Here is a 27,086-nt window from a genome sequence, read left to right on the forward strand (position 1 = left end):
AAGTGTCGACATCTTGAGGGCAGATCTTGACTGAAGTCAGAGCTGGAGTATGCTCACTAACACAGAGTGAGAGTTTCCAGGCTACTACAAGAATACTGGAAGAGACAGAGGAAGTACCAAAATGAGAGGATAGGGAAGAAGATGCAGATTTATCAAAGTGTCCATCGAAGCCCTTCGAGGTTTCTGATTGTCTCGAAAAGCTAAATTGTGAGTACAGGCACAACTATCAGTACCAAGGAAGCACGCAAGCGAGCACGCAAACGAGCATTGATGTGATAACAGATGGCTGTTACCACTCTACCTATTTCGACATGAGCCAAGTCTGCCTAGACCAAGGACAAGAGACTTTTACTGGTGACCTGCTCCTTGGAACTGTGCTATTTGCACATTTGAATTCTCACTGTTTACCATTGGTTCTGATACTTATCATATCACTGTACCAAGGCACCCGAACTCGACCAATGGATGTACTCTCCCTTGAGTGACGGTTCATGCAAGACTGCTGACTCGACAGCCCTTCCATAAGTGGGACTTTCGCGATATTGGAACAAGATGACACCATATTGTACATGCCAGCGGAGAAGTCCTATGAGTACTTCTACCCTGCCTCGGCTTCCCCTCAAGTCGACACTCATAAACCCAACACTCGTTGTCAAACAGAATCACGACTTGTTATTGCCTTATTTGTACGCGATTGCCCAAGATTCCAGCCCCGGTGGACAGAAGGCGATTTTCACAGGCGACCGGAAAAGTCTCATACCATTCATCGCTTCGAGTGGCAATATCTGTCTGATTTCGTTAGAATAGCGATGACAGCCTCTGTGCAACATCTAGCGGGGCACTCCCTTAAGCTCGACAGTGCATCGTCACCTCTCTTGGCCTTCGAATCATTTGATCTGCCATCGACGAACCAACGTATCTTGGGAGCACCACATCCTCCCAACACGGTTATCCCACTAGCATTACGACCATCTATTCACGACAATGCGGAGGTGTCTCTGGACACGGTAGTTGATACCATAAAGTCACTCCAAGCCCAGGACGGTCTTCTGACCAAGAAACTCGCTCGTCACGGCACCCTGCTCTTCCGCGGCCTTCCCATTCACAACGCACAGGACTTTAGCAAGTTTGCCCACGCCTTTGGGTACAAGCCCCATGAGATTATAGGAATCGTCGTGGACAGGCCACTGCTTGCACCCAACGTAGCGCCTGCCAACGAGGCGCCTAAGGAAGTCTTGATATACAATCACAATGAATCACCACAGGTGCCTCATGCTCCTGAATACATCTTCTTCTACAGCCATCGTGCCCCAGCCAAGGGTGGAGAGACCCCAGTTTCATCCTCTCTGGAATTATTCGCCCGTGCCCAACAGGAGATTCCCGAATTCATATCCGAGCTTGTCCAGAAGGGAGTTCTCAGCAAGGTCACCTACAAGGTCAACAAGCAGTATGAAGGAGGCTCCACTCTTCGACAGGCATTCGGCAAGGAGATCAAGGACGGCGACAACGAAGCTACTAGGAGGGCTAAGGTCGAGGCTCAAATAGCCCGCTATGGAAGAGGTAAACACACAACCTGGGAATGGGTCGACGATGATACACTGGTCTTGACGCACCGGCTTCCTGCCGTCCGTACCCAACCAGACACCAAGCTCCCAACACTATTCACCGGATTAGCGTCGTACTATAAGAACGGCCAGGTCAACAAAGGGGCTAGGAAGAATATCGTTACCCAGCTTTTCGGGGATGGCACACCAATCCCAGAGAGATACTTGGCCCATCTTGCCAAGTTAACGGACGAACTGAGGGTCCTCCACAAGTGGCAGCGAGGCGACGTGCTTGTGTATGACAACATCATTGCGCAACATGGCCGACAACCGTGGGAAGGCGAGCAAGAGGATCGCGTCGTTATGGCTAGCCTCTTTGACGGGAACGTTCCTGGGGCATATGTAGATGAAGATTGGGCGCAAGTTGTGCAAGCTCTCGACGGATGATGCTGTTTATTTATGGCAGAGGATGCAAGGATCTATCTTACTAGGCATCATTCAACGCTTCAGACGCATTGATGTTACCAAGAGATGCTTCTATTTGATATACAAGATCAACCATATGAACAAATGTTGTGTACCATCAGTTACCTGCCTGTTTATTGCCTGATCCGTTGATGTTTCAGTAGCGATTGTTGTCCAAACATGCTATTATACTCTCGTCATATTTCTCTGGTCATTCAGTCATGACTAGCTCGATGCTTCTGCTGTGTCGGGGTCTCCCTTACGACCAAAGGAGTCGTGAACAAGCATCATTGTCATGTCTCGGAGAGCAGGATAGCTTTCCACGATAGGCCAGATGATACAAGCCAGGGCACTGAAGAAGATCCACATCAGACTCACGACGACCCAACCTTCGAACGCTGCTTTGGTGAAGATCCATCCCGTGCCGTAAAAGGTGAAGGGGAACAGAATGATGGCGACGACAAAGAAGACCGCGCAGCTCCAATAAGCCAGCCGCCGGGCCTTGTGGTACGACTTGAAGTCCAGAGGCTCGATGTGGTTTGTGGTGAGATAGTCGACCACATCATTGCCCGTAGTAGGAGCCGCCGCCACAATTTCTGAAGGTGAAGTACTCGTGGCCGTTGTCATCTTGTTGGTGGTCATATTGGTCGGTGGATGATCAGGGGCCGTTGTCGGCTCTGTCTTGTCACTGCTGGTGGTGGTGGTGGTAGGATCAGGAGTTAGAGCTACCACGTCTCCGGCGACCATCACTTCCTGTCCGCCAAGCACCGCGGTCCCTCGAATCTTTTCCACGCGGGCAACGTGTGCAGGATCGGTCGAGGTGTATTTGTACGGAAAGAAGATCGACAGGGCAACGACCGCAACTGCGCCGGTGCCGCAGGCTGTGGCACTTCCGGCCAGGGCGTTGGTCAAGTCGCCCGTGGTGACCGCAGTGATGGATCCGGACCTGATGTGTGTGGTCACAAACCAGGCGATCAGTCCCGACGGTGAGGCGATCAAAGGAGCGCCGATAGCAGCAATCGTCGAAACCCTCGTCGGAAACAGGACGATAAACCCAAGTGGGATGCCACCGCCTCCGACGAGAACGCCGCCGGCGGTGATGATCCACGTGATGTCGATGCCACTGGCACTCAGTCCACAGCAGAAGGCGGCCAAGAGCAGAGAATAGACCACGATGCCGTAGTGTGCCTGCTTGACCAGTCTCGAGGACGACGCCGATGGATTGATGTAGAGCTTGTATACGTCAAACGTCCAGAGGGATGAGACTGCGATGAGCTCGGCCGACGCGGCAGACGTGACGGCCATGAACAGCAACAGCAGCATCAAGGCGGCTCCATTCTTGCCCATGAGTGCAATCGCAGTGGCAGGGGCTGAAAATCCACCGCCGACCTGAGCAGGCGTCAGAGGGTTGGGATATGTCGGAAACGATGGCGAGCCGGTCAAAGCCACGGCACCCAGTCCCATGGCCGTAGCGAACGCGTACGGTATACCGTACCATGCGAGCTAGCTTCATGTTAGCATAAATCAAATGGGCCGCAGAAGAGTAGTACAAACTTACACCACCTAACAGATATGCCTTGACACTGGTTTCAGGCTTCGAAGCAATGGCTCGTTGCCAATACGCCTGATCCATCCACACTGTCGAAAAGCTGCCCAGGAAAATCAGGACTGCGAACTTGATTCCGGTCGTCGATCGAAATGTGAGCCACGAGCCATCCCGGTTCCCTGCAAGCGGAGTAGCTTTCGAAGCATCGACCAACAAATCGTAAACTCGCCCCGGGCTGCCAGCGTAGTCGTCCGAAGTGTATAACGTAAAGGCAAAGATGAAGATGGCCACAAAGAGGATCACAGTGTGGAGATAATCGGCGACAAAAGTGCTTCGAAGACCTCCTTGGATGACATATGCCGCCACGGCGATTGGGATCTGGCATCACACCAGTCCATGTTAGCGTACTGTATATCCCACTTTTCCCGTACACAACAACTCCTTACAATGAAACACGCTGCGTAGACGTTTACTCCAGATAGTCCCGCTAGAACCTGTGATCCGCCGAGCACCAAGGTGGCACCGACGACTGTATGTAGTGTGGGGTTAGTGTCGATATGCTTGAATGGAGATATCGATGATCTCGACAAATAAACACTCACACATGTTGACGACCCAGCCAAAGAAGGTGAAGATGCCATGAGCCACTGAGCCACGAGTTAGTGCACCAGCCAGGATTACCAAACGAGCGGCACACGTACCTTTACCGTGGCGTGAGAGCACAATTTCTGGAAACGTGTGCGCCCCTGGAACGTCTCTTTTCACTCGAAGTGAGAGTAGTGCAAACAGAATGACCTGCGACGAGCCGAGAGCCGCGTACCACATCGGGCCAGAGATGCCAAAGCTGTATGCGAAAGTGGAGCTGGTCAAGAGGGTAGCAGACCACGTCCAAGCCGAGACGATGCCCGCGACGATGAGACCCGGCTTGACGTTCCGCGACGCCGTGTTGAACTCCTCGGACTGTTTGGTCGAAAAGGCAAAGTATCGGTTCTGGAACTTGGTGGTGAGGATCATGATGAGACTAAAAGCCGCGCCGATCCCTGCGATAATGCCATACCCGACCCCGGGGCTGAGCACTCTCAACTCAGGGCCGACCGAGTACGTTGACATGATGATGTCTGACACAACTGCGATTCTTCAAGAACGGAACAAATGGTATGTCGAAGACTTGACCGCCTCTGTCGTTGTCGTATCGACCCATGTTTATATATCTGTACATCACAATGTTCGAGAGATAAGACATCTTTAGGTATTTGGTTTGTTTGAATCCCACTGGGGTCTCAAAGATAAGGGATTCGGGCTGGAGATTCCAAAGTCGTTGATTTAATCAACGTATCGATGCTATCGCTATCTAGCAGTGCATCAACTATATTGAAAGGTCGAGTTGCCGTCGGTACGGAAGAAAGGCCCAGGCGTCTTTCGACAACGTTGCCGCAGTTGAGAAGTTCAACGGCGCCTACGCTAAGGAGTTGCCCGCCACCGATCACGGCGGCTATCCAACGTTCTTGGAGGAACAGAGCACGTAGGCGCCGTTGATAACTGTTTTAGGGGCGCTGAGTTTGAACTTGCGGCTTATCACTCAGGGTATACCGCGTATCGTAGACAATTTATCAGGCCCAACAGGTTGTATGTTGCCGCCGTTGATTAGCCCCCAGCCTCGACTTCTTCCAGAATGATAATGCGCAGTCAGTCTTGCACAGCCAGAGGCCTAGATAAGTGCAGAGCACTGGACGGACTGGGTGGTGTAGGAGATAAAGAATGCACCGCCTTGGGCGTGTCACTGATCGGGAATGGTGAAGGTAAACATCGTTTTGCTAGTTCATCTGTCGTCGCCAGCTTCGTAGCCGCGGTTACCTCTCCAAATGAAGAAAGACTTTAGAAAGTCCATAAAAAGGGTGGCATGTCGCACTCGAAGAGCAATAGTATTTCCTTCTATCAACTGATCGGTAGGCTCCCCAATGGCTTCAAGTTGGGAAAAACTTGCTTCCAAGAAGCGAGATTCCATTCTGGCTGCTATTCCTCTAGAATGGCGACTACCACAACCGCTTCCTACCCCCGAAGCCCAGAAAGTCGTTGCTGGGTCGTATGTTCGGCAGTTTTTGTCCGCTCGAGAGGTTGAAATCACCGAAAACGACGCGGTGACCATCACTGAGCATACGACGAGCGGTAAATGGAAGGCAACAGAAGTCGTGACAGCCTTTTGCCACAGAGCAGCTCTCGCACACCAACTGGTCCGTAGCATCTCAACGTGATAGAACAAATGATCAAGTCGATGCTGACCGGCCGATGTGTAGACAAATTGCCTTCACGAGATCTTCTTCGAGCAAGCAATCGAGCATGCCAAACGACTTGACTCTGCATTTGCGGCCGGGAACGGTCCTATCGGTCCTCTCCACGGGCTTCCCGTCAGCTTCAAAGATCAGTTCCATGTTAAGGGCGTGGAGACGACCATGGGCTATGTTGGCTGGATCGATACATTTGAAGGCCTCAAGGGAACCGGGAAAGAGAAGAATGTCGATAGCGAATTGGTCCGAGAAGCCAAAGCATTAGGAGCAGTGCCTTTCTGCAAAACGAGCTTGCCTCACACAGTAATGAGCGGAATTACCTGGAACAACATCGTGGGCTTCACGTTGAATCCACACAATCGTCTTCTTAGCTGTGGTGGCAGCTCGGGAGGTGAAGGAGCCCTCATTGGCATGCGTGGAAGCCCGATCGAATTTGGAACGGATATTGGTGGGAGTATCAGGTCAGTCTCATCGTGGGACCTTGGAGTTCAGACATATTTCAACTGACTGAACTCAAAGGATACCATCCGCCTTCAATGGGCTGTACGGTATCAGACCATCGTTTGGTCGTTTGCCATACGCAGGAGCGGCCAACAGCATGCCGGGTCAAAATACGATTCCCTCAGTTTGTGGACCACTGGCAACCTCGCTTGGAAGTTTGAAGTTGATGCTTCAAGCCATTTTGAGTCAGGAACCATGGCAGCACGATCCTGCAGTTGTGGAATTACCTTGGAGGGACGACCTTTACACGCCGCTGTCCGCATTTGGCGCCAAGTTGACATTTGGGCTTCTCCCTACTGATGGGCTTGTTAATCCCCAGCCAGCAATTAGGCGTGCCTTTGAGACAGTGAAAGACCTCATCATTTCAATGGGCCACGAGGTGGTGGAATGGAAACCTCCTTCCCAGCAAAATTTAGTGAAACTCGCAGTAAGTCCTCACGGCCACCAAAACTTGATGTGTTCTCCATACTGAAAAGGGCCACAGCTTGAGGTTTTCACTGCTGACGCAGGCCTTGATATCTGGCATCACATTGGGCTTTCCGGTGAAACTCTTGCAAGTGACGTTGCAGCGTTGTACGGAAAAGAGCCCGGCACGCCGAAGACAGTCGACAAGATGTGGGAGGCCAATCTGCGTCTTCGACAATACCAGAAGGAGTACATGGATTACTGGAACAGCACTGCCACCATGACTAAGTCAGGAAGACCTGTTGATGCCGTTTTGACGCCGGTGTCAGCCGTACCAGCATTTCAATTTGGCAAATCAATTCCGATCGGTGGGTTCTGCTTTCATGAGCTGACGTTGCTGGAGCTGAGATGAGCATAGGGTACACGCCATGGGTCAACGCACTGGACTATACGTCGGTCGTATTTCCCGTGACCAAGGTCGACAAAAATATTGACACTTTCGACGACCAATATCGGCCGATAAATGAAGCAGACAAGCAGGCGTGGCAAGAGAGTACGTGTCCTTCTGGCGTCGACAGATGTTTCAAGTCGCTGACAACTGATTCTTAGATGATCCCGAGCTTGAACACGGCACACCTGTTGGCCTGCAACTTGTGGGGCGGAGACTCCAAGAAGAAAAGATTCTGGGTCTGGTAGACTTGATTTCAACGTCACTAGCTGCTAAACAGAAGATCATGTAGTCGGCATGTGGCTTGCAAGAGATATGCTAGCATGCCACTCAAAGCAACAAAAGCCGAGTACCTAGTTGATTCATAGCGGCGACCCAACTACATATCTCTCTGCCTCCTGGCTGCGATGCTCGAGTCTTCCAACACTCCTCTAGGATTTCCAGTGTCCACATTGTCATGACCAGGGGATGCGTGCCTTCTTCAAATGGCGGAAATAGTGCACGGAAGCGTGAATACTCTGATTCCAAGGCCAGACAACCCGCTACACAGTATGGCCAAGAGGGGATGTTATGCGCCGAGTAAGTGCGCATGTACTCGAGTGCGGCCAATGTCTGAAGGACAGAGTTTCGAATTTCGGGTATGTTAGGGAAGTACCCCGAGACGACGACGTGAAGGAATACAAGGGCAGCATGGATAAATGTGCTGGTAATCATTCGGAATTCTTCGTCCCGTGATAAACCTGCCGATGCTGAAGATGACGGAGTTGAAGTGGAATTGGTGCCCAGAGTGCCGCCATTAGGTATGGAAAACGAAGTTGAGGATGGCATCGATGATGATCGTCGTAGAGGACGAGCACATCGCGCGGCACCATCTTGGAGTTTCCTCTCAATCAAGGCTGCACGGCGGTTAAGTTCCCGTAGACTGAGTGTGCCAGCCTGTGAGGCTTTCTGTTTCCAGTCCTTCAGGACAGCGATTTCGAGAATGGTGAGGAGAACCCAGTCCTCGCACCCACGCAGGTCCCTGAGCTTGTCCTTCTCGGGCTGATAGATAGCTCTGATGCGGCCAATAGCTTGAGCCGATTGCGGAGTCATTCCGAAGGTGGCGGTAGCACAGACAAAGACGTAAGTATACCAATCAAGGAAAAAGGTGAAAGCAGACTGTTCGCTGTCAGAGAGGAGGTGGACGGGGATATCGGTTCGGATAGAGTCGTCAAACCCTTCAGACGGGGATGCTGGTATAGGCGTTGTATTTCCTTTGCCTGGGATGATTGAGTTCGAGGCAACATCAAGAGTTGACAGAAGAGCGCTGGCGGCGTCGAGATGCATTGTCCAATCGCTGACCCCAAAACCTCTCCTGGGAATCCAGAGCTATGTAAATATGAAAATTTCAGATTAGTTTCAGGTTCTGAATGTAAAACAAATGCAGAGAAGCCTTGACAGGTGAAAGCGAATTCGGGGTGAGAATGGGTTAGGAGAAATAGGAGCTACAAACCTCAAAAAATATGAGGTGAATGATACACACGAGCGCCTCAACCCCGGCTGCCATCTGACTAGCACCTGTCTTTGTGGCCAACTGGTCGAGATGGTCGCGCAGATCAGCCACACTTTGCAGATGCTGCATCTCCAGGTCGTGGTAAGGTTGGGGAACATCAGTAAGCGGTCCAAGGAGGAATTGTGCTTTGTCACACGCACTCAGACAAACGACCGCGGTGTATAGGGGTCGGATGCGTAGAAACAGGTTGAGAAGCCACCCTCGACCATTGTCTGCTGCCGAGTATTTGAAGAAGGGAGCAACACGTGGAAAAATGTGATCTAAGTAATACATAATCAGGTTGAGTTCGGATTCGGTAAACGAGATGGGCGCAAAGGAAGGAGGGCTAGGGTCAGTGCTGCATCGATTCGATATGTATGTCGAGTTAGAATAGAGCAAGCCGAGATTGCTTCTTCTAGGCTCATGAGACTTTCTGATCGCAAGACAGCAATCTCGATCGTATGGAGGTGTGGTGCGTTGTAGCCGCTGGGAAGATCTGTCCAGCATCAAGATTGAGCTCCGCTGGGTCCATGATGATGAATCTGGCGACGGGGATTCCACGAAAGACCGACCAGTTGCAGCCCCTGAGCTAGAGTCATAGTTGCAGAGAGAGTCGTTATTGGCAGCGGTGGTTTTGCACCTTCGAGTGCGCCGTAGTCTGTAACTCTCCTTGATGCGTCGCTGGAGGGTGCCCATCATGTTCTTCTCGGTTGGACCGCCATCCATCCAAACCGGCTTTGCATCATAGCCGTAGAATGTTATCGAACGTAATCTACAAGATGAGCAGGCCGGGCGGGCCTCGTCGCACTTCTTTTTGCGAGCCCTGCATGTCCAGCAGCCGCTGGTCTTGCGGGGCATTGTTTCAGATGAGACGTTTGGCCATCCCTCGTGCAATGATCAAGCGAGGCTGCATCGGGATCGAGTCCGCGCTTTAGAATAACACTGACTGCTTGGCCTCAACAACTTCCAGGTAGGGCGTGCAGGTTGAACTGAAGAGACTCCTGGTCGTTGTTGCAGGGCATCACTGAGAACGAAAACAATATGTACCTCGTACCTCGGACTCTTATCGGGAGATTGATTAGTGAGTCTGACCTGATTGGTTGAATGGATGACCAAGGGTGGTTTGACCTTCGTGTTCGTATTCGTACCGACAATATTGAAGGCATTGATGTATGAACGAGTCTAAGCCTAGGTACTTATGCGTCGTTGTATTTCCAACTTTCGTAGGGAGGAATAGGAACAAGTTAAGACAAATTCAAGTTTGCAAAGAATTCCGAGTAATCCTGGCAATACACCAGGTAAGACAGCTGCGACGTGGACGTCTGGGTGTACAGAAGCCTCATGTTATGGTCGAACATTCAGGAAACGTGTCATGAGTCAGTGCTTTTCGATGCTCAGGGTCATCTCTGATCTGGACTTGGACCTTGAGAAACAAGTATTGGGAAATAGGACGATCTGGAGCTGGTTTCTCGCCGAGCTGCCAAACGCGCTATCTGCAAACATAGCTTCAGAACAAATCTATCTCTAATATACAAACATCAATATATACATAGTTGCGGAGTACACACCTTGAAACCCAGAAGTCAAAGATATTGTACTCGAATCTGATTGCCTCGTCCACAAAGACGATCGCATAAATAGGTCATGGCGCAGCACATGAAAACGGTCTCAATCCATAAAAGTGCTTGGTCCTTCCTGGGGGCCTAGTCATAATTGGCTCATGATCTGGAAGCATCTTTTTGACTCTGAGAACTGGCGCTCATGACCGGTTGGTAGGTCGGAAGAACCTGCTTTAACTGCTCTTTCTGCTTCATCTTGCCATAGCCGTAGACAAGGCCACTGAAGAAGCCCAGCAGAATAGCCGAGATACTGCCAAATGTGACAGGAGCATCGAAAAAGACGATGCCGCTGATGGCAAGAGGAAGCTTGTTCAGATAACCAACAAACGAGTACGTTGTGGATGAGGTTTTGCGAATGCACCAGGCAGAAGAGTACGAGATGAAGATGGCGCCCAGACCAGAGTAGAACATGCCAATCATGATATTGTTCCGTGACTCGGCGGGGAAATTCTTCGCAAAGTTGGCCGCAGACCAGTCCTCGGTGATCAGAGAGCAGATAATCATTATGGGGAGGGAGAGCAGGTTGTTATAGAACATGGCTGTGGTATAACGGTTAATTTGCGTTCACAAGTCTGGCGTTGGATATCATGGAGCAATAACAACTTACTATCCCAATCTTTGAAGTTCAGTGAGGTGATGAACTTGCGCGTGCCCAGAACATACGACGCAGTGCAGAAGACGTTTAGCCCCATCCAGAAATAGCCGGCGTTCAAGGTCGAAATGGCAGCGGTGGTTTCGACCGAATGTCCGACGCCCTGCAGTGCAGCTTGTATATCTGCCCATGCAGCAACAATAGAGCTGAGCACCATGAAGCCGAACGATAGCAAAAGTAGTGGAGTAACGCTGCCGCCAAACCATAGGACCTCACCATAAGCAATGACGATGATGGTTAAATTCTTGAAAATCGTGTAGACTGGAACCGATAGAAATTGAAGCGCCTTGGTGCTGGTGTAAATCATGCCGACGAAGACGACGGACACGGGGAGCCCTGATCCAGTATTAGCACGAGCCGTTCACTGGCTGCGGCGGACATACATTTCTTGACCTTGCTGCTCTCCAAGGCAGCCAGCTTTGGAATCATGCCCATGTTTTTCAAAACCAGGATTGCAGCCGTGCAGATCATGGACTACCGAGAATGTATCAGCCGAAGGACCTTGACATAGTCGCAGAGTGACCTACCTGAATGGCCAGATACAAGAAATTCAAGCTCCACGATGAGCCGGAAACGACATATTTGTTGACAACCGTCATACTGATCGATGAAAAACAGTAGGCCAGAACAGCAGCACCAGGATTGTTCTCGAGTTGCGAGAGTGCACTACCCTTGCTGCCATTGTCGCCCGGTGGCTGATGGGGCGCAGGCTCCGAGAGGAACTTCTCCCGTTCACTAAACTCCTTGTCTTTCATTTTGCTGATATCTCTTGTCTCTGGATTCTCGTTGTTCTTGTCTGGCATCACCGTCTCATTGTTGTATCGAAAGATTCAAAAAGCGATGCTTCGGAGAGGGTTTTGGACGAGACGAAAAGCTGGCGACCCTCGGGGGTGCTGTGCAGTCGGGATATGTGATCGACTCGAAGGAATTAGGGCCGATAACTGAGACACCGCTCCGTGCCCTCTACTGTAAGTTAAAAGTGTCTAAAGACTGAACCGGCCAAAAAAAGAAACCGACGCTGAGACACGAAAAAGATCGAGTGCGATGTAAGGGCGACGCGTTTAATTGCGCTAGACATGAAAATTACCGAGATAGGCTTAGACGCTACGGCGAGGCAGAGACGCCTGTTTGACCCCTTTAATTGCATGCAACGCGGCCAAGGATCATAATCGTCCTTTTCACATGAACAACGATTGTTAGCGGTCTCCTTCGAAGCACAGGGTGTCCGTAATGTTTCACAGAGTCCATCTCCAGCTCTCAGCCCCGTTGAAAACAGCCCGTTCGTTGTCAGCTGCGCGGTTATAGCTGGAAAGTTTAGCCCAAGCTGCAATGCTCGTGATTATCAAGCACGCCTGAAGAGCCATCGTGACGCCCAATCCTGTGGTGTACGTTGGGGCTTCCTTCTGGAGGTATATCGTGCTGCCTAGCAAGCCGCCAATTGTCCCCCCGGCAATGTTAAGGACGGAGGCAACGGATCGTTTGGATGATCCTACGACATTGTTTTGCCCGAAGATCAGGATAGCTGAATTGTTAGATTGACACGCCGCAATCGCTAAACATGTGCCTGCATATCGAGTCTCAGGAGAGAGATTGAGCTGGGAGATCACTTGACGATTGTCAGCCTAAAGCCCCGACGAACCGAAGGATCAATGAGAAGACTTACTGGCGAGGCCAACAATGCCTATGCAGCCTTGTATGATGACAAGGGGAAGTCGACGCTGCATTCGATCGGCAAAGTACGAACTCAGGAGCAGGAACCCAACTGCAACCAGATACGGCGGAGCACTATACAAGTTTGCTTGAAGGCCAGAGTATCCGAGTCCCTGTTTTGATGGTTTTTATTAGGCTGGACAGACTCGACGGTTCGTGGTCAACTTACCACCAATATAGATGGCACGTAAAAGGCCAGACCATACACCATGCAGACGTTGCACAGATACATGAACGTGACGAGCCAGATGGTCCAGTCTCCGAATGATCAGCGACGTGTGCAGGATGAACTTAATTGCCAGCTCACCTTTCAAATCTTTGAGATTCTTGAGAGTGACTTGTGAAGTTGCCGCATCACCCCTGTCCTCGTTCAACTCTTGCATACGTATCTCTCTCTCCCGCTGCGAGAGGAAAGTGGCTCTGTCGGGGAAATCAACGATGAAAAAGTAGGTTGGTATGGCAAATGCTGCAGTTACTGCCCCCTCGATCTGACACATGTGAGCTGAAAGGTCCTACTAAATGCGAGTAGAGAACTTACTGTGAAGATCCACCTCCAGCCAAGCCATCCGGCATGACCTTCCAGCAATGCAAGCGCGTAGGCTAACACTCCTGCAAAAGAGCTTGCCACCAGACCAATGCTGTAAAGGATGGCGAGCATCTTGTGAGCTTCGTACCGAACATACCAGCTGGAAATCAGGTAGATGCATGCCGGGAAAATGCTGGCCTCGAAGGCTCCGACCAAGACACGACAAAAGGCGAGAACACCCCAGTGTTTGGTATGGCCTTGCGCTAGCGTACTCACGCCCAAAGCAAGCATCAAGAATGCCAGAGTCTTCGCAACTCCGAACTTGACGAGAGCCATATTTCCTGGTAATTCGGCTCTTTCGTTGGTGTGAGAAATCCAGGCCGTTGATGTGGAGCGACGAACGAGACTTACATCATATAAGCCGGAAAGAAGACAAGCAGGCACACAGAATACGGAGCACTTCCATGCATGCTCAAATCCTCGGTCATTCCAACGACCTTGGCCTAGTAGACGGTCAGATATCCACAATTGACTCTTATAGGGCTGGGTGGTACAAGCAGACCTGCCCAATATTGACTCGATCGATAACCGAGAATGAGTACACTATAGCCAACATGGGTATCAGGTGAATAGAAATCCTCCTTGAGAGTCTGCGTTTCTCCGAGTCACCAACAGGGATGCCCTTATCCGGAATGTCACCCCCTTTGTCCGTCGACATCATCTCATGATGCTCTGTCGCAATAATCTCGGCCTTGTCAGCCACTGCGTTGATTGTACTGCTCATGTTTGGAAGGTGAGGGAGAACGAGAACAGCCCAGCATGCGACACGGAGAAGTTGACGAGAGAGAATGCCCGCAGACATATACTTGACCTAAGATAGAGGTACCTCCTCTGCACCATTTCTCCAACATCGCCGAGGATCATGGACTCAGTCGACTCTTGGCCAACTTGTGACTGATGTTATGTTTTCCTTCGCTGACAGCATATTTGGAGCACCAAGATGGCCCTTCTAGACAGTTGCAGCACCGGTCAAGGCAAACAATACGTGCAGTTTCATAGCCTAGAGTTGGGGATCCCCACGAAAATAGGTTGATACTCGTGGGGTCGAGAATCACAACGTCCGTGCCAAGGTACATGTACACCCTGCCTGCATCACTGTTTTCCAACGAAAGGAATGATCATCACATTGCCAAGCTCTGTTCTCGACTTCGAGGCCCCCATCTCATGCTGAGTTACCCCACATACCCTTTTTGCGGAAACGGTCTGGGGAAGCCTATGTCGAATATGTAACTGCGTGAAGCAAGAGAGAAACGCCTGGTGGATTTGAGATTTTGGTCCATCGACGGTGAAATTAGGAGACGAGAACGAAAGTGGGAGAGATATAGGTGGAGGAGGAAAGAGACTTTGGAGAAACCAGTGGCTTGTCAAAAGAACCGACCCCCAGGGGCATCGGCCGAATACCCCACAAGATGATCGCTTCTGAGATTTGTAGGCTTCCCTCCACATTCTCACTCCTAAGGTATCATTGCCAGCCTGCTTGAAATGGTCCAAGCCAGGAGTATAATGAACATCACCTTGCAACACCACATGTTATGTGTTGCCACGTTGCCTTACGGCATACAATGATGAAAGAGCATGGTGGGAGGGTTCACGTAAGTCACAGAGAAGGGGAGGATGCATCGACAGCACGGCTGCAAAGAATCCAGATTGACTCGTCACATTTTGTCCACCATATCTACATGAAATGTATCACCCTTGTCAGGCGGACAGCCATGCTTTGATATTCTCAAAATGTCACTCGAACAGTCTTAGTCTTGGCTGCTATACTTGTCTTCTCTCCTTGAACCTGTTGTTCAGTACCATCGACTGAGATAGTCTTGATGCCCTTGTTCACTATCTGAAGCGACCAATCCGCCGGCACAGACCCCTTCACCACCTCGACAACAATATCATCTTTGGATCCTGCAACCTTGAGAGAAACAGCGATCTCCCCCGGCCGATCGTGAGAAGCTATATCAACGGTCTTATTCAAATCATCGGTATGGTTGACCATTAGATTGAAGCCATTGCTCCAGTCATACACCGTCTGACCATTGCTCTGTCCGGTGACAATAGCCGACCCTGGCCGCAGAAACACAGGAATTGAGAAGTAATCGTGCTTCTCGGTAACATAGCCAGGTCCATTGCGAATTTTCCCATCTATCAGGCCATACCACTGTCCTTTCGGGAGGTAGAAGGTTACGTCGCCTTCGTTGTTGAACACGGGGGCAACGAGGAGATTGTCACCCATGAAGTATTGGGTGTCCAAAAACCAGGAGATCGGGTCTTCGGGATATTCCAGGAATGACGCTCTTAGCATCGGCACACCGGTCTGGTGCGTCTGTAGGGCTTGCGAAAACAGGTACGGCATAAGAGACTGCTTGAGCGTCACAAACTTCTGCAACACCTTGTCCGCTTCGCCAGAGTCATCAATCAGCCAGGGAGCTCGGAAACTACCGCTTCCGTGCAGTCGAGAATGACTGGAAAGCAGGCCAAACGCAATCCATCTCTTGAAGAGGCCAGGATCCGGCTTGCCCTCGAAGCCACCAATATCGTGTGCCCAGTAGCCGAAGCCCGAGAGGGCAAGGCTGAGTCCACCTCGGAGTGTCTCAGCCATGGCCTCGTATGTGCTGTAGGGATCGCCGCCCCAGTGAACAGGGAATTGCTGACATCCCGCAGTCGCTGATCGTGCGAACAAGGTGGCCTTGTGCTTGCCGAAGTTCCGCTCCAGCACCTCAAAAGTCACCTTGTTGTAGAGGTAGGCATAGTAGTTGTGCATTCTACCGGGGTCGGAGCCATCAAAGTACACGACATCGCCGGTAGGAATTCGCTCGCCAAAGTCCGTCTTGAACGAGTCGACTCCCATGTCAATCAACTTCTGGAGCTTGTTCTGGTACCAGACGCAAGCTTCAGGGTTTGTGAAATCGACGAACCCCATGCCGGCTTGCCAGAAGTCATATTGCCAGACGCTGCCGTCACCACGCTTCAGAAAGTATCCCTTTTCGGCACCCTCGTCGAAGATCTTGCTTTCCTGCGCGATGTAAGGATTGATCCATACACACACGTGCAAGCCTCGATCATTCTTCATCCGCGAAAGCTGCCCCGTCGCGTCGGGGAACATGTCTTGGTCGAACTCGAAATCGCACCACTCGAATCCACGCATCCAGAAGCAGTCGAAATGGAAGACGCTGAGAGGGATATTACGCTGTTTCATGCCATCAAGGAACGTTGTTACTGTCTTCTCGTCATACTCCGTTGTGAAGCTGGTTGACATCCACAGTCCGAATGTCCACGCCGGAGGTAGTGCTGGCTTACCCGTAATGAGGGCATACTTTTCCAGGACGGATTTTGGATGCGGTCCGTAGATCACGTATATCGAGAGTGTCTCACCAGGGACGGCGATGTTGACTCTTGTCGTCCGCTCGGATTGGACTTCCAGAGAGACAAGTGCGGACGTGGGGATAAAGACACCGTAGCCTCGGGAGCTCAAGAAGAACGGGATGTTCTTGTAAGTAAGCTCAGAACCGGTGCCACCGTCGTCGTTCCAGAGTTCGATGGACTGGCCATTCTTTTGTAGCGGGCCGAATCGTTCGCCGAGACCGTAGAACTTCTCGCCAACGCTGACTTGGAGTTGATATGTGGTCCACCGCTCACCTCGGTTGGGGTTGGTGTAGTTTGCTTTCGGATGGAGCGCGGTGGTGCCCTTCTTAACATAGCCTACTGAGCGCCAACCCAGCTTGGTGAGGAGTCGGTCTTTGGCAGTAAAGTCAATGTTAAAGGACTTTGGTTGAGTGTCAACTCTGGCGCCAACGCTCTCCGTCTCCAAAGACAAGCTGGTTGCGTCCTTGCATATGCGTGGTTGCTGTGAAGGTGATATCTGGCCCAGCCACATTAGCAGTGCTCTAACTTGACCTGGAGTCAAGACGCTTACCTTGCCATCAGGGAACAATTCGAAATGCGGACCTTGTGTGATGGCTTTGGTGCCCTTCCAATGCGTCGAAGAGAGGTAGAGAACATCATCGATGGGAGAGCTAATATGATGTGTCAATGTAGGATTGTTGAGGATGTCACCTCGAAAATTGATCGGTTTAGAACATGTCACAAAATGTAGACTATCGTCTCGTGCTTCAGCCTTGACAACCTCGACCGCCCAATCTATGATTGTGTCGGCAGACGGGTGCCAGCAGCCGTGTGAGAACTTCACCATGTTTGAAGCGGCCACTGAATGAAGGAACTCGTCGTAACCAAACGGAGCGGAAGTCTGGCTTCTTTAGACTCACTGGTTTGAGGCTGACTGTACCCAGTCGACGTCTATGAGGTTACTATAACGTCAGGAGAGAGTGGATCAAGACTTTGCTGGACACGTGTATAGCCTCTCAAACAGCCAGACATGGAAGGAGGAAAAGGGACTAATACCCGGATGGGTCAGGGTACCAGACAGCTGGGTGTGATACTCCGTATCGTACCTGCATATTAGCCGAGATATAAGTGAGTATACAGGAGAAAGCACCGGGGATCCAGAATTTGTGTATTCTCAGAGTGAGATCTCAAGGAAAAGCGAGAATAAGAGACGGATAAACGGGATATCGGATATCAAAGCGTTGGCTGCAGAGAGATTTCCTTTGCGCACAGAATAGCAATTGTGGAAAACATCATTTTGCCTGAATTCGAAACAAGAACTTCTAGCAGAGATCAATGGAGTCTTTCCATCCCTAGGACGGACAGAAAAAGTAATCGAGACCGCGGAAGAGGTGAAAATATTGCGTGACAAGGCTGGACGGCGAGGTCGACAGTCAGCCTTGCTAACAACTTCCAAAGGCTTAACTACTTCTAGTCTCTTGGCAGCCTTGGCCTTGTATCGACACGGATCGTTGCTTCCTGCTGTCCTATACAGTTCTTCCTGCATACTTTGCTTCGACATATCGAGGCTATTCGGGAGTGCATAACCACGTCCATTCTGAGAAGCACGAGCTGTGGACTTTTGTATGGGATGATATGGGTTGACATCCTCTCACGCGCGAGTCAAACGCGACACCTCAGTTACCTATGGACCCTGAGCGGAGGATTCTGAATCGAATCCACTCCACCCGAGGTTTTCGTTCACCGCAGAAATGACTCGTACGTATTGTAGATGGTTGGCCCTTGCTTACGAAGAGCGAATAATACTCGATCACCGCCGTACTAATCTTCTCTCGTCATTCCATTATGCCAAGTCCTCAGACATCAACTGACTCTCAAAGCACTCGAGGCCCAAGAACCAAGACGGTGGATCTTTTCTCCACGGTTTTTCCCATCTAGCAGCACCCAGAGCCCGGTTGCCATTGCGAAGACTCCAACCACAGTCACTGCGGTTAATATACTTGATGGAGTCTGCAATTAACCCGTGGGATTGCCACTTTTGTCGCAAAACGTGGGCGGACTCCATATGGAGACGAACCATGTGTCATTCCGAGTTGCTGTTTTGTTCTCTGTATATATAAAAGTGCTTGCACGTCAAGGGACTACTCTGGAGAGGGTCAGAATTGATATCTCATCCTCGCCAGATACATACACCTACCACCATGTCTACTAAGCAGGCTGTAAACCTTTACACCTGGGGTTGCGCCCTTTTCGCAGCTGTAAGCATCAGCCGCCGCCGACAACAACTATGATAGAACATCACTGATCTGAAGTCCTCTGTAGGTTGGTTCTCTGCTTTACGGTATCGACTCTGGTATTGTTTCGACCACCATCTCACACCCGAGTTTCCTCGAGTACTTCGCTCCCTTCAACCCGAGCATCAAAGGTGCCGTTGTCAGCACCTTCGGAGCCGGCTCTGTCTTTGGCGTCTGGTTTTCCTCTTGGAGTGCCGACTATTATGGGCGCAAAATTACCATCATGATTGCTGCGGTCATTGCCCTCGTGGCTGGCATCATTCAGGCAGCTTCGGTCCATGTTGGTATGCTCATTGCTGGCCGCATCATCGGTGGTTTCGCCGTTGGCATGATGAACATGACAATCCCCATCTACAACAGTGAGATTGCACCGCCTTCGAAGCGTGGGATGATCTCGGGCCTCCACGGTCAGTTCGTGGGGTTTGGGTTTGCTGCTGCCAACTGGATTGGATTTGCCTGTTCGTACGCCTCGGGTGACTTCCAATGGAGATTTCCACTAGCCTTCCGTATGTTCTGTCTCAATGATTCCTGTTCAGCCACTGACAGGTGCAGAATGTCTTCCTGCCATCATTATCCTGATCGGAATCTTTTGGCTGCCTTACTCTCCTCGATGGCTGCTAGAACAAGAGCGCGACGAAGAGGCCTACGCAGTCATCAAGCGTCTTCATGGAAATGTTGGCGCTGACGAGTCTTTCTTCCGAGCCGAATTCGTTCAGATGCGTGACCAATTACGATTTGAGAAGAGTGTCAGCATCTCCAGCTGGAAGGTCCTGTTCTCGACACCCAGCAACCGGAAGCGTCTGTTCCTTGCCATCAGCGTTCAAGCTTTCACCCAGTTGTCAGGTATCAATGTCATCAACTACTACCAGACCGATCTGTACAAGGGTCTCGGCATGCATGGACACATGGTTACTCTTCTTGCCGGGTAAGAAATACTCTATTGTGTCATTTGCGCATTGGTTAACTGTCTGATTAGTGTCTACGGCTTAGTGGGGCCTCTTGCCAACATCATCTGCTTGTACTTTGTCGACAGTTGGGGCAGAAAAAAGACCTTGTGGATTACCGGCATCATCATGACCCTGGACATGGCTCTCGTTATGGGCTTGACTGGAGGTTATGGTCAATCCGACAACAAAATTGCCCAAGGATGGACGATTGCATTCATATTCTGCTTCTCAATCATGTGAGTACTTTCCTCAGAATATTGCTTCAATTGGCTGACTCTTCATCTAGCTATTCCCTCGGTTATAACTCCATCCACTACATTTACGTCCCTGAGATCATGACCATGGCTATCCGAGCCAAGGGCACTGCCCTCTCGGTCATATGTAATGTCCTCATCAACATTGTCTTCAACCAGGTATCGCCAATTGCCTTCGCCGATGTCGGTTACAAGTACTACTCACTGTTCGTCTGCACGAACATTGTCGGCGCCATAGTTGTTTTCTTCACGTTTGTGGAGACCAAGGGCAAATCTTTGGAAGAGCTCGCGGCGATTTTCGGTGACGAGGTCATTGTACCCTCCCTCGCAGCTACTCAGGAGAAGATGGAAACGATACCAGATGAGCGCGTCGAGGAGATCAAGGAGAACGACAAGACTAATTGAGTGATTTCTACCGTGGCTTCATGTCCCCATTTCCACTCATCGGAGGAATGATGCAATCATGTGAATCAAGCGTCAGCGGATTATCAATGGGAGCGAGACACCGAATGAGTTGGCCTCTGCGATTATTTCGTTGAATGAGTATAAATCCCGTCGGCAAAATTAAAACAAGTCCTGTAACAAGGGCCCCTGTCAAAATTAATTCTACACGGAATTGTGCTAGCCTATTTCTGGTACCTCTTTGAACAGTTCCAAATGACTGAGGCTTTCACACATACTCGCTCTTGAACTGATCCCAATCGTGCACACAGTACGTCGCCAGTTGGATCTAGGTCACGCAATTTCATGGTTAACATCCTGACTTATGCATCCTCCAGTCTCCATAGGGACCGATAAGCGAAGTCCTGGGCATTAACGTGGCTGGGTAGAATCACTACTGCTCTTGTTTGTACAATTGGCATGATACCTCGAGCGGAGTGCGCATTCTAAGTTACGCACCACTCACCCGGCCCGATGCGGCAGGCGTATTCGATTCTGTGCCTAGGCCCACAGTTGAACAAAGAGACATTTTAAGCTGCCACGAGGCGGGGAGTATTGAGTTAATACTTGAGGCTCAAAATCAGCAGCCCTCCATAGAGTTGTCGAGGCCCTCACGCTAAATCCTATGGGACCTTATTGAAAATTTGTTGTTGACATAAAATGCATGTGGTTTATTGACAAAAGTGGTCCGTGAACTCCGTGTCATCTGCCACTTGTGCTCGTGCGGTGAAACGACCAAGATCTGCGTGGCGTTCGGGACACCCGGACTCGGATTCTAGACACAAACTCTCACTCTTTTACACAATCAGGATGGTCTGGACTTGGTCCGACTATCTTGCCCGGGCGACGAGGAAAAAGAATTGGCAGAGATTAGCAGCAACATCAGCCGCCGTCCATTTCCGCTACCACTACTCTCCACTATGGAGTGAAGATAGACAAAATAACTAGCGAGTTCTTTTTGAGAGGAACATCGCTAGTATGCGTATTGACAACGCGTGAAATCCGATCTCTGTGACGGCAGGGAAAGCCCCTCGATATGACTACATTCACCCTCAGGATATGCATACATAATATCATTTCGATATGTTGTTTAGGAGGCGGACCCTTTGTCGGTAGAGAAGCTAAATTCTGAAGACCAGTCTGTTGTTGCAACACGATTGTGGATCGAGTTTCTTCGTTCGCCGCCGCTTGTTGAGACTGTTCTTGGTTCAATTGGCTTGGAGTGTATCACAAGCTCAACAACCTGTTCGTCCTCGATAATTGACAGATGGCGTACAGCAAAATATTTAGCATAGGTCAATGCTGAGTAGTACCTGTAATAGCATTAGTCGCTTGTCAACGAGGGATGTTTCTGGCACACAGAGACTTACACCGAGACAATATTCATGAACCGGAGCACAAATTTATATGGCATATAACAAAAAATGACAACTTTTCGAGAGACCATCTCTCCCTTTTTGCGCAAAATAACCTGAGAATAACCAGTCAGTACGTGTGAGAGCTCGGTATCCAGATCCGATGCTGACTTACCTCGTTGAAGAACATGGCGATAGAAAAATACATGCCCATAATGATTCCAGTCATTATGCCCGTGAATTCTGGTTCAATCATAAATGCCAGTACCAGAAGAATAGGGCCAATAACATATAGCATTGTACAGTAAAGCTGTAGAGGCGAGCGAATTGGTTAGCGCTAGCCTCAGAGAAGAGTACAATGAGAAGTCACATACCTCTTGGAAAGTGTAAACCTTGTCGCCAATTGAGTAAATACCCAAGTTCCAATCGAAAAGGATATGTTTCAGGCTGTCCCACACCCGATAGAGAAAGAAGAAGTTCCACCGATAGAATCGTTGTTTATAGACCGTCATTTCACCAAAGCCACCTCTTGCACCGGCACCGACAAAGAGTCCCGAGGGGACTTCGGTTTCGACAAGAACGGAGGAACACATGAGAATTCTTCCTCCAAGACTGCGGCAAACCAGTCCAAAATACCAATCTTCGGAAATCTTGAAGCCCGGATGATGTCGAAAACATTTGAGGATGAAGTCGCGATCCCATAGCGCAATTGCTCCATGGGCGAAGGTGGCAGTTCCCCAGGTTGCCATCCACTTACGGGCCATACCGGATAATTTGTACTCCATATCCTGGAGTTGCTGGACCAGGCTTCCTTTGGTACCATCAGGACCGACAGCCTTGATGGTGTACCCTACGCACTTCACCAACCCCTTTCCGTCGCCGCGCTGTATCCGTTCGGACACGATTGGAAACCCGGGCGGAAGGGCACAATCGTCGTCAATCATCAACACGTACTGAAATCTGTGTGCCGCGTAGACTCCCACAAATTGGGCCACGATCTTGGAGCCGACGGGAACCCAGACATGGTTGACACCGTATAGTCGACATACATCCTCCGTGTTATCCAAGGGGGTTGGGCTGTTTCCGTTGGCGACCACGAATATGTTCTCCGGAGGGAAGATCTGCAGGGCGGCTTCGAGAGTACGCCCAATGATCTCGGCAGATTTGTAACAAGCAATAATCAACGCCGTGCTGCTGTTTTTCTCTAGAATAGCTGGAAGCTCCTCTGGCCGTGGTGGCACTGGATCAGGCTCGTATCGTACAAACAAGGTGCCAATGGCATAACTGGATGAGTCTGTGAGTACGGCAATCCATAAAAAGAGGTGGATCGAGATGAGACTCACAAAAAAGCGATGGCGATGAAGATAGCACAACCGCCCTTGACAACCAATTTATATTCCATTGCCCACCTATTTCACCCTCGTTAGCAACCGAGAACGCAGAAGCAAAAGATCAAGAAAAGGATGAAACTGTACCATAACCAATAAACAGTCCCCTTCCATAACGGAACTCCCACGAAGAAAAAATAGATTATGCAAGCCAGCAAAAGATAAATTGAGTACTGAAAAAGTATTTGGGCAACTTTGCCCCTTTTCTTTCCCCGGAATTTAACTCGTTTCGAATTATAATACCTGTCCAGACTCCGGATGCTAGCGCGACTGGGGTTTCTCTGAGTGTTGATATCGCCACTTGGCTCCTCGACGACTTGGTCGTTCACAATGGTGGCAACTTGAGGCAGGGCGTTGATGTTGGAGTCGCCGGCGAACGGGCTTGGAGTGATGATAGCATTCCGGACATCGGGTAACGGTAACTTTGGATCCAAGGACGAAATCGTTGACCAGGGTAATGAGCTCGAACGTGGTCGTTGAACGTCGAGCATCCGGCCACCGTCAGCGAGGACAGCATTTTCAGGGATGGGTATTGTGGTCAGTGGAAGCGACAGGCGCCTCGGGCTCCCGGGGCTGAAACTGGGAGGCGGCTTCGTATCGCTACCTCCCAGTCGCCTAGACTCCTCGCGGCGAGAGCCGGCTTCCAAATCTATCCAGTCTTGCCAGTCAACAGAGCTCACCCCGTGTTGCCCATGGTCCATTGCGATATCTTTGTACGCCGGTATGAAGTCTTGAAGTCAACGAAGCTAGTATCCTATCTAGCTGAAAGAGAAAAGGGTCCTATTAATGAAGCATGACGACATGATGGGCATCGAGGCTGGGATTTGGCTCGTCGCCTCGACAATAACAATTAGCCAGTAACGTGAATGGTGTGAGGACCCGTGGTCACTAGTCTAAAGACCCGAGAAGGGCCTCGACTTTGTGCAAGGTAGCCATATTTTGGATATTGAAAACCAACGCCCCACCTCCCAATAGCCTCCCATACATCTGCTATTGTAGGTATCAATCTTGCCTCTGGAACAGCCCTTGTCGGCCCAGGGATGCATGCTGAACTTTAACACTGAGTCGAACATGAGGCCCTGACAAGGTCTTCCGCAATGTCGCACATTCTGTGCCAGATAGATACATGACACAATACTCGGGATTTGGTATGGAAACTCCAATTTGGGCTAGCCTGACGTGGCGCATTTCGTGCTCGGACCACAATTCACTGAATCAATCCCTTCGGCAAGGACGACGGATCATCTAACGGCTGTCACTGATCCTGCTAAACCATCACTAGCAAAACCTGCAGCCACCAAAGGAAGGGCTACGGAGACCGACACCACAATAATCTACGAACTGGGCCCGGTATGGTTCATTGGCGTTTGCGAGAACACGAGCACGAGCCTCATCTTGAACAAAGATCAGCCAAGGGCTCAGTGCACAGACAAGTGCACTCAAGCGAAGGTTCGTGCCCGAAACTCCCATTTGCGCCATCAAAGTAATCTGGAACTACAAGACTGGGCGGACTATCACATCGGGCCTTGATAGTCCAATAGATCCCATGTCAAGGATTTGCACGGCCTCAACAATGCAAGTCATGTTGGCGTGGTTTTCTGCTCACCGGAATCAATGACGACAATTCAGTGACGACAAGGGATTGCCACGTACTGCCTAGGCATTTAATCAGAAACTCCATATAGGGAAGCGAAGGCGCAATTGACTAAAGTCTCGTGTCTCAATCAAAGATATTCTAGAATTCCTCCTAAAACGGCTTCTCCCGCTAATTAGCGGCGATGTTATCTTTCTTCGTGGTCGTCTTTACGTTGCTGCACATTCAGAGTCACGCGTCGCGACTCCCCGAACGACGAAGCCACCTTTACCCAAGAGCACCGTCTTCAAATTGCGATGTGTATGTTGTCTCTGGCCAGGACACTAAATTCGAGAACTATGCGTTCACCGACTTTCGCTCACTGAGCAACTACAGTATCAGCGAGCCGCCCTCGGTTACGGACGCGGATAATCAGGGCGAGGAGAATATTACCTCACCATACTTCGCTCAGCCACCATTCTCGGACCAGTGGACGATTCGACGCGGCATCAGAAATGCAGAGTCGGACGTCCCAATGATCTACTCGGCCAGCAATGCGTATATCTCCAAGGACCCTTCGGACAGCTCTCAGACATACTTGACGCTGCGCACTACTCGAGTACAAGACTTTCAGAGCGTCGTCCAGCTCGTCAGCAATCCAAAACTCTTGCACGCGAGCATGCGGACGCGAATGAAGATACTTCCAGATGGCAAAGACAGGGACGGAGTTGCCAAAGGTGCGGTGGTTGGCTTCTTCACCTACGAGGCTGATACCCAGGAGACCGACATCGAGATTCTCACCCAAGATCCGTCAACTACTGTCGAACTCTCAACCCAGCCCGCATCTTCAGATACTCCGGGAGCAGATGCCAGTGTCAAGATCCCAAATGGAAAGAAGTGGACAGATTGGGTCGATTATCGACTTGACTGGTTTGCAGGCAAGAACGTTTGGTATATGGACGGCGAAATGATGTACAATACCACCAAAAGTGTTCCCACCGTGCCGAGCAACCTCATGTTCAACCTGTGGAGTAATGGTCAGTCGTTCTCCGGCAAGATGCGTGTTGGGAGAGAGGTGTATGTTGCCGTACAGTGGATTGAGATTGCGTACAATCTGGATGGTCAAGGCCAGAGCTCGAACGGGACCAGCGGCCAGACCCAATGCTCGGTGGATTCGGGCAAAACAAAGGGTTCTCCGGAAGTGATAAAGAACTCCAGTGCCAAGCGCAGCGCGGTAAGCAGGGTCCTGAAGATAGCCAACAGCATCGTGTTCGCTTTGATCGCTTGGTATTGTATCTGACATTTTGGAATAGTCGTTCTCCATTTATTGACATGATTGTTGCATTGATAGACGGAAAAGCAATGTACTTGTACTGGTTGTACGTGTTTCTTATCGTGCCTGGAGGGCACGGAACAAGATTGTTATAGATTGTTGAACTCTTAAGAATCATTATTGATCATAGACCGTACGATATCATGACTTCTATAGTGACGCAAAATGGTAAAGGTTCTAATGGAATATACTTGAAGTATGCAATCCACCACAACCAGCAGAAGCAGATCCGTCACACCGTATGGTCAGGCCGGCCGCCAAATGCCTTTTTTTCCCTATACGATGGCGTCTGTCTTCCTGCAGGAGCTGGAAAGGTTGTCCGGAACTCTGGATGGCATGTTTTTAGGGCCTTGCGCGGAGGCGCTATTCCATGACTATTTCATAGCATGCACAGAGCAGTTCCAGATATTGTATGCTGGACTGCACCACAGATCTTGTTTCGGCGACAGTATGCACTACTTCCTGCGGAGAAACAAATGCCTTTTTCTGAACTAGCCCATGGTCCTCGACCAGGCATCTTAACGGACTTTTGAATGTAAATGGCGAATATATCGCTGGCATTCCAGGATTGTTGTCCAACTCTCATGAAATTATTAATGAGTGGTGTAGGCCAAGTGTTGATATACAGACCATGTTACGGCATCGGCCAAATTACGGCTCGTGGCTTGTCCATGGTTAAAGGTTGTCAAAGTGCAGAAGACGGCAGTTGGCCAAAGGCTTCCAAGAGTAAAGTTTCATGGAAAAGAACAAGGACATAACACTGACCACCGGCGCCTGCTACGTTAGCTGCATTGAAGTCTATTGCTGACCAGGCCGAAATGTGCATCAAGGAGAGATTAAAGATGCATGCCAAATTCCAGGCTTTACACC

At 50.2% G+C, this 27,086-nt stretch overlaps 8 protein-coding genes across 10 annotated transcripts; 3 read left to right on the top strand and 5 right to left on the bottom strand.

The window, feature by feature from the left end:
• The first annotated feature begins 646 nt into the window (after nucleotides 1-646).
• PV06_10329 (uncharacterized protein) lies at nucleotides 647-2,059 on the top strand. The gene has a single exon (XM_016411871.1). The coding sequence runs from the start codon at nucleotides 810-812 to the stop codon at nucleotides 1,989-1,991; it is 1,182 nt and encodes a 393-aa protein (XP_016257912.1). The 5' UTR covers nucleotides 647-809; the 3' UTR covers nucleotides 1,992-2,059.
• Nucleotides 2,060-2,109: 50 nt separating this feature from the next.
• Nucleotides 2,110-4,665, bottom strand: PV06_10330 (uncharacterized protein; the record flags this gene model as incomplete). The annotated part of the gene is made up of 5 exons (XM_016411872.1): nucleotides 2,110-3,512; nucleotides 3,568-3,933; nucleotides 4,002-4,084; nucleotides 4,158-4,202; nucleotides 4,257-4,665. The coding sequence occupies 5 exons, from the start codon at nucleotides 4,663-4,665 to the stop codon at nucleotides 2,235-2,237; spliced, it is 2,181 nt and encodes a 726-aa protein (XP_016257913.1). The 3' UTR covers nucleotides 2,110-2,234.
• Nucleotides 4,666-7,403: 2,738 nt separating this feature from the next.
• PV06_10331 (uncharacterized protein) lies at nucleotides 7,404-9,583 on the bottom strand (the record flags this gene model as incomplete). Its single annotated transcript, XM_016411873.1, has 2 exons — nucleotides 7,404-8,562; nucleotides 8,687-9,583. The coding sequence occupies 2 exons, from the start codon at nucleotides 9,581-9,583 to the stop codon at nucleotides 7,525-7,527; spliced, it is 1,935 nt and encodes a 644-aa protein (XP_016257914.1). The 3' UTR covers nucleotides 7,404-7,524.
• Nucleotides 9,584-9,987: 404 nt separating this feature from the next.
• On the bottom strand, nucleotides 9,988-12,005 carry PV06_10332 (uncharacterized protein). Its single transcript, XM_016411874.1, has 4 exons — nucleotides 11,524-12,005; nucleotides 11,380-11,470; nucleotides 10,952-11,332; nucleotides 9,988-10,883 (listed from the first exon to the last, which is right to left on the bottom strand). The coding sequence occupies exons 1-4, from the start codon at nucleotides 11,797-11,799 to the stop codon at nucleotides 10,444-10,446; spliced, it is 1,188 nt and encodes a 395-aa protein (XP_016257915.1). The 5' UTR covers nucleotides 11,800-12,005; the 3' UTR covers nucleotides 9,988-10,443.
• A 2,853-nt stretch (nucleotides 12,006-14,858) lies between these two features.
• On the bottom strand, nucleotides 14,859-17,972 carry PV06_10333 (the record flags this gene model as incomplete). Of its 2 annotated transcripts, XM_016411875.1 has the most annotated exons (3): nucleotides 17,738-17,972; nucleotides 17,203-17,680; nucleotides 14,859-17,148 (listed from the first exon to the last, which is right to left on the bottom strand). In XM_016411875.1, exons 2-3 carry the CDS (start codon nucleotides 17,476-17,478, stop codon nucleotides 15,019-15,021), a joined length of 2,406 nt encoding a protein of 801 aa, XP_016257916.1. In that variant the 5' UTR covers nucleotides 17,479-17,680; nucleotides 17,738-17,972. The 2 variants fall into 2 exon arrangements, with proteins under 2 accessions (XP_016257916.1, XP_016257917.1); XM_016411876.1 differs by having other exon boundaries at nucleotides 15,019-17,148; nucleotides 17,203-17,972.
• A 612-nt stretch (nucleotides 17,973-18,584) lies between these two features.
• Nucleotides 18,585-20,730, top strand: PV06_10334 (uncharacterized protein). Its single transcript, XM_016411877.1, has 5 exons — nucleotides 18,585-18,889; nucleotides 18,954-19,431; nucleotides 19,478-19,850; nucleotides 19,902-20,108; nucleotides 20,159-20,730. Exons 1-5 carry the CDS (start codon nucleotides 18,833-18,835, stop codon nucleotides 20,529-20,531), a joined length of 1,488 nt encoding a protein of 495 aa, XP_016257918.1. The 5' UTR covers nucleotides 18,585-18,832; the 3' UTR covers nucleotides 20,532-20,730.
• Nucleotides 20,731-21,452: 722 nt separating this feature from the next.
• On the bottom strand, nucleotides 21,453-24,109 carry PV06_10335 (uncharacterized protein). Its single transcript, XM_016411878.1, has 6 exons — nucleotides 23,398-24,109; nucleotides 23,266-23,331; nucleotides 22,297-23,206; nucleotides 22,098-22,232; nucleotides 21,938-22,038; nucleotides 21,453-21,880 (listed from the first exon to the last, which is right to left on the bottom strand). The coding sequence occupies exons 1-6, from the start codon at nucleotides 24,009-24,011 to the stop codon at nucleotides 21,658-21,660; spliced, it is 2,049 nt and encodes a 682-aa protein (XP_016257919.1). The 5' UTR covers nucleotides 24,012-24,109; the 3' UTR covers nucleotides 21,453-21,657.
• An 887-nt stretch (nucleotides 24,110-24,996) lies between these two features.
• PV06_10336 lies at nucleotides 24,997-26,415 on the top strand. Of its 2 annotated transcripts, XM_016411880.1 has the most exons (2): nucleotides 24,997-26,117; nucleotides 26,197-26,415. In XM_016411880.1, exons 1-2 carry the CDS (start codon nucleotides 25,089-25,091, stop codon nucleotides 26,212-26,214), a joined length of 1,047 nt encoding a protein of 348 aa, XP_016257921.1. In that variant the 5' UTR covers nucleotides 24,997-25,088; the 3' UTR covers nucleotides 26,215-26,415. The 2 variants fall into 2 exon arrangements, with proteins under 2 accessions (XP_016257921.1, XP_016257920.1); XM_016411879.1 differs by having other exon boundaries at nucleotides 24,997-26,415.
• The last annotated feature ends 671 nt before the right edge of the window (nucleotides 26,416-27,086 follow it).

This window comes from Exophiala oligosperma (assembly GCF_000835515.1).
Source record: "Exophiala oligosperma strain CBS 72588 unplaced genomic scaffold supercont1.12, whole genome shotgun sequence".
In the NCBI taxonomy this organism is placed as follows: Eukaryota; Fungi; Ascomycota; class Eurotiomycetes; order Chaetothyriales; family Herpotrichiellaceae; genus Exophiala; species Exophiala oligosperma.

Bases quoted from the DNA above. Each gene is read 5' to 3' on its own strand.
- PV06_10329 (XM_016411871.1), top strand. From the start codon at position 810: ATGACAGCCTCTGTGCAACATCTAGCGGGGCACTCCCTTAAGCTCGAC.
- PV06_10332 (XM_016411874.1), bottom strand. From the start codon at position 11,799: ATGCCAGACAAGAACAACGAGAATCCAGAGACAAGAGATATCAGCAAA. The intron at 11,471-11,523 runs GTAGGTCACTCT...CATTCTCGGTAG, and splicing joins TCTTGTATCTGGCCATTCAG to TCCATGATCTGCACGGCTGC. The intron at 10,884-10,951 runs GTAAGTTGTTAT...GTTATACCACAG, and splicing joins GAACTTCAAAGATTGGGATA to CCATGTTCTATAACAACCTG.
- PV06_10334 (XM_016411877.1), top strand. From the start codon at position 18,833: ATGTCTACTAAGCAGGCTGTAAACCTTTACACCTGGGGTTGCGCCCTT. The intron at 18,890-18,953 runs GTAAGCATCAGC...AGTCCTCTGTAG, and splicing joins GTTGCGCCCTTTTCGCAGCT to GTTGGTTCTCTGCTTTACGG. The intron at 19,432-19,477 runs GTATGTTCTGTC...TGACAGGTGCAG, and splicing joins GAGATTTCCACTAGCCTTCC to AATGTCTTCCTGCCATCATT.
- PV06_10335 (XM_016411878.1), bottom strand. From the start codon at position 24,011: ATGGACCATGGGCAACACGGGGTGAGCTCTGTTGACTGGCAAGACTGG. The intron at 23,207-23,265 runs GTGAGTCTCATC...AGACTCATCCAG, and splicing joins TTCATCGCCATCGCTTTTTT to TTATGCCATTGGCACCTTGT. The intron at 21,881-21,937 runs GTAAGTCTCTGT...ATGCTATTACAG, and splicing joins TTCATGAATATTGTCTCGGT to GTACTACTCAGCATTGACCT.
- PV06_10336 (XM_016411879.1), top strand. From the start codon at position 25,089: ATGTTATCTTTCTTCGTGGTCGTCTTTACGTTGCTGCACATTCAGAGT.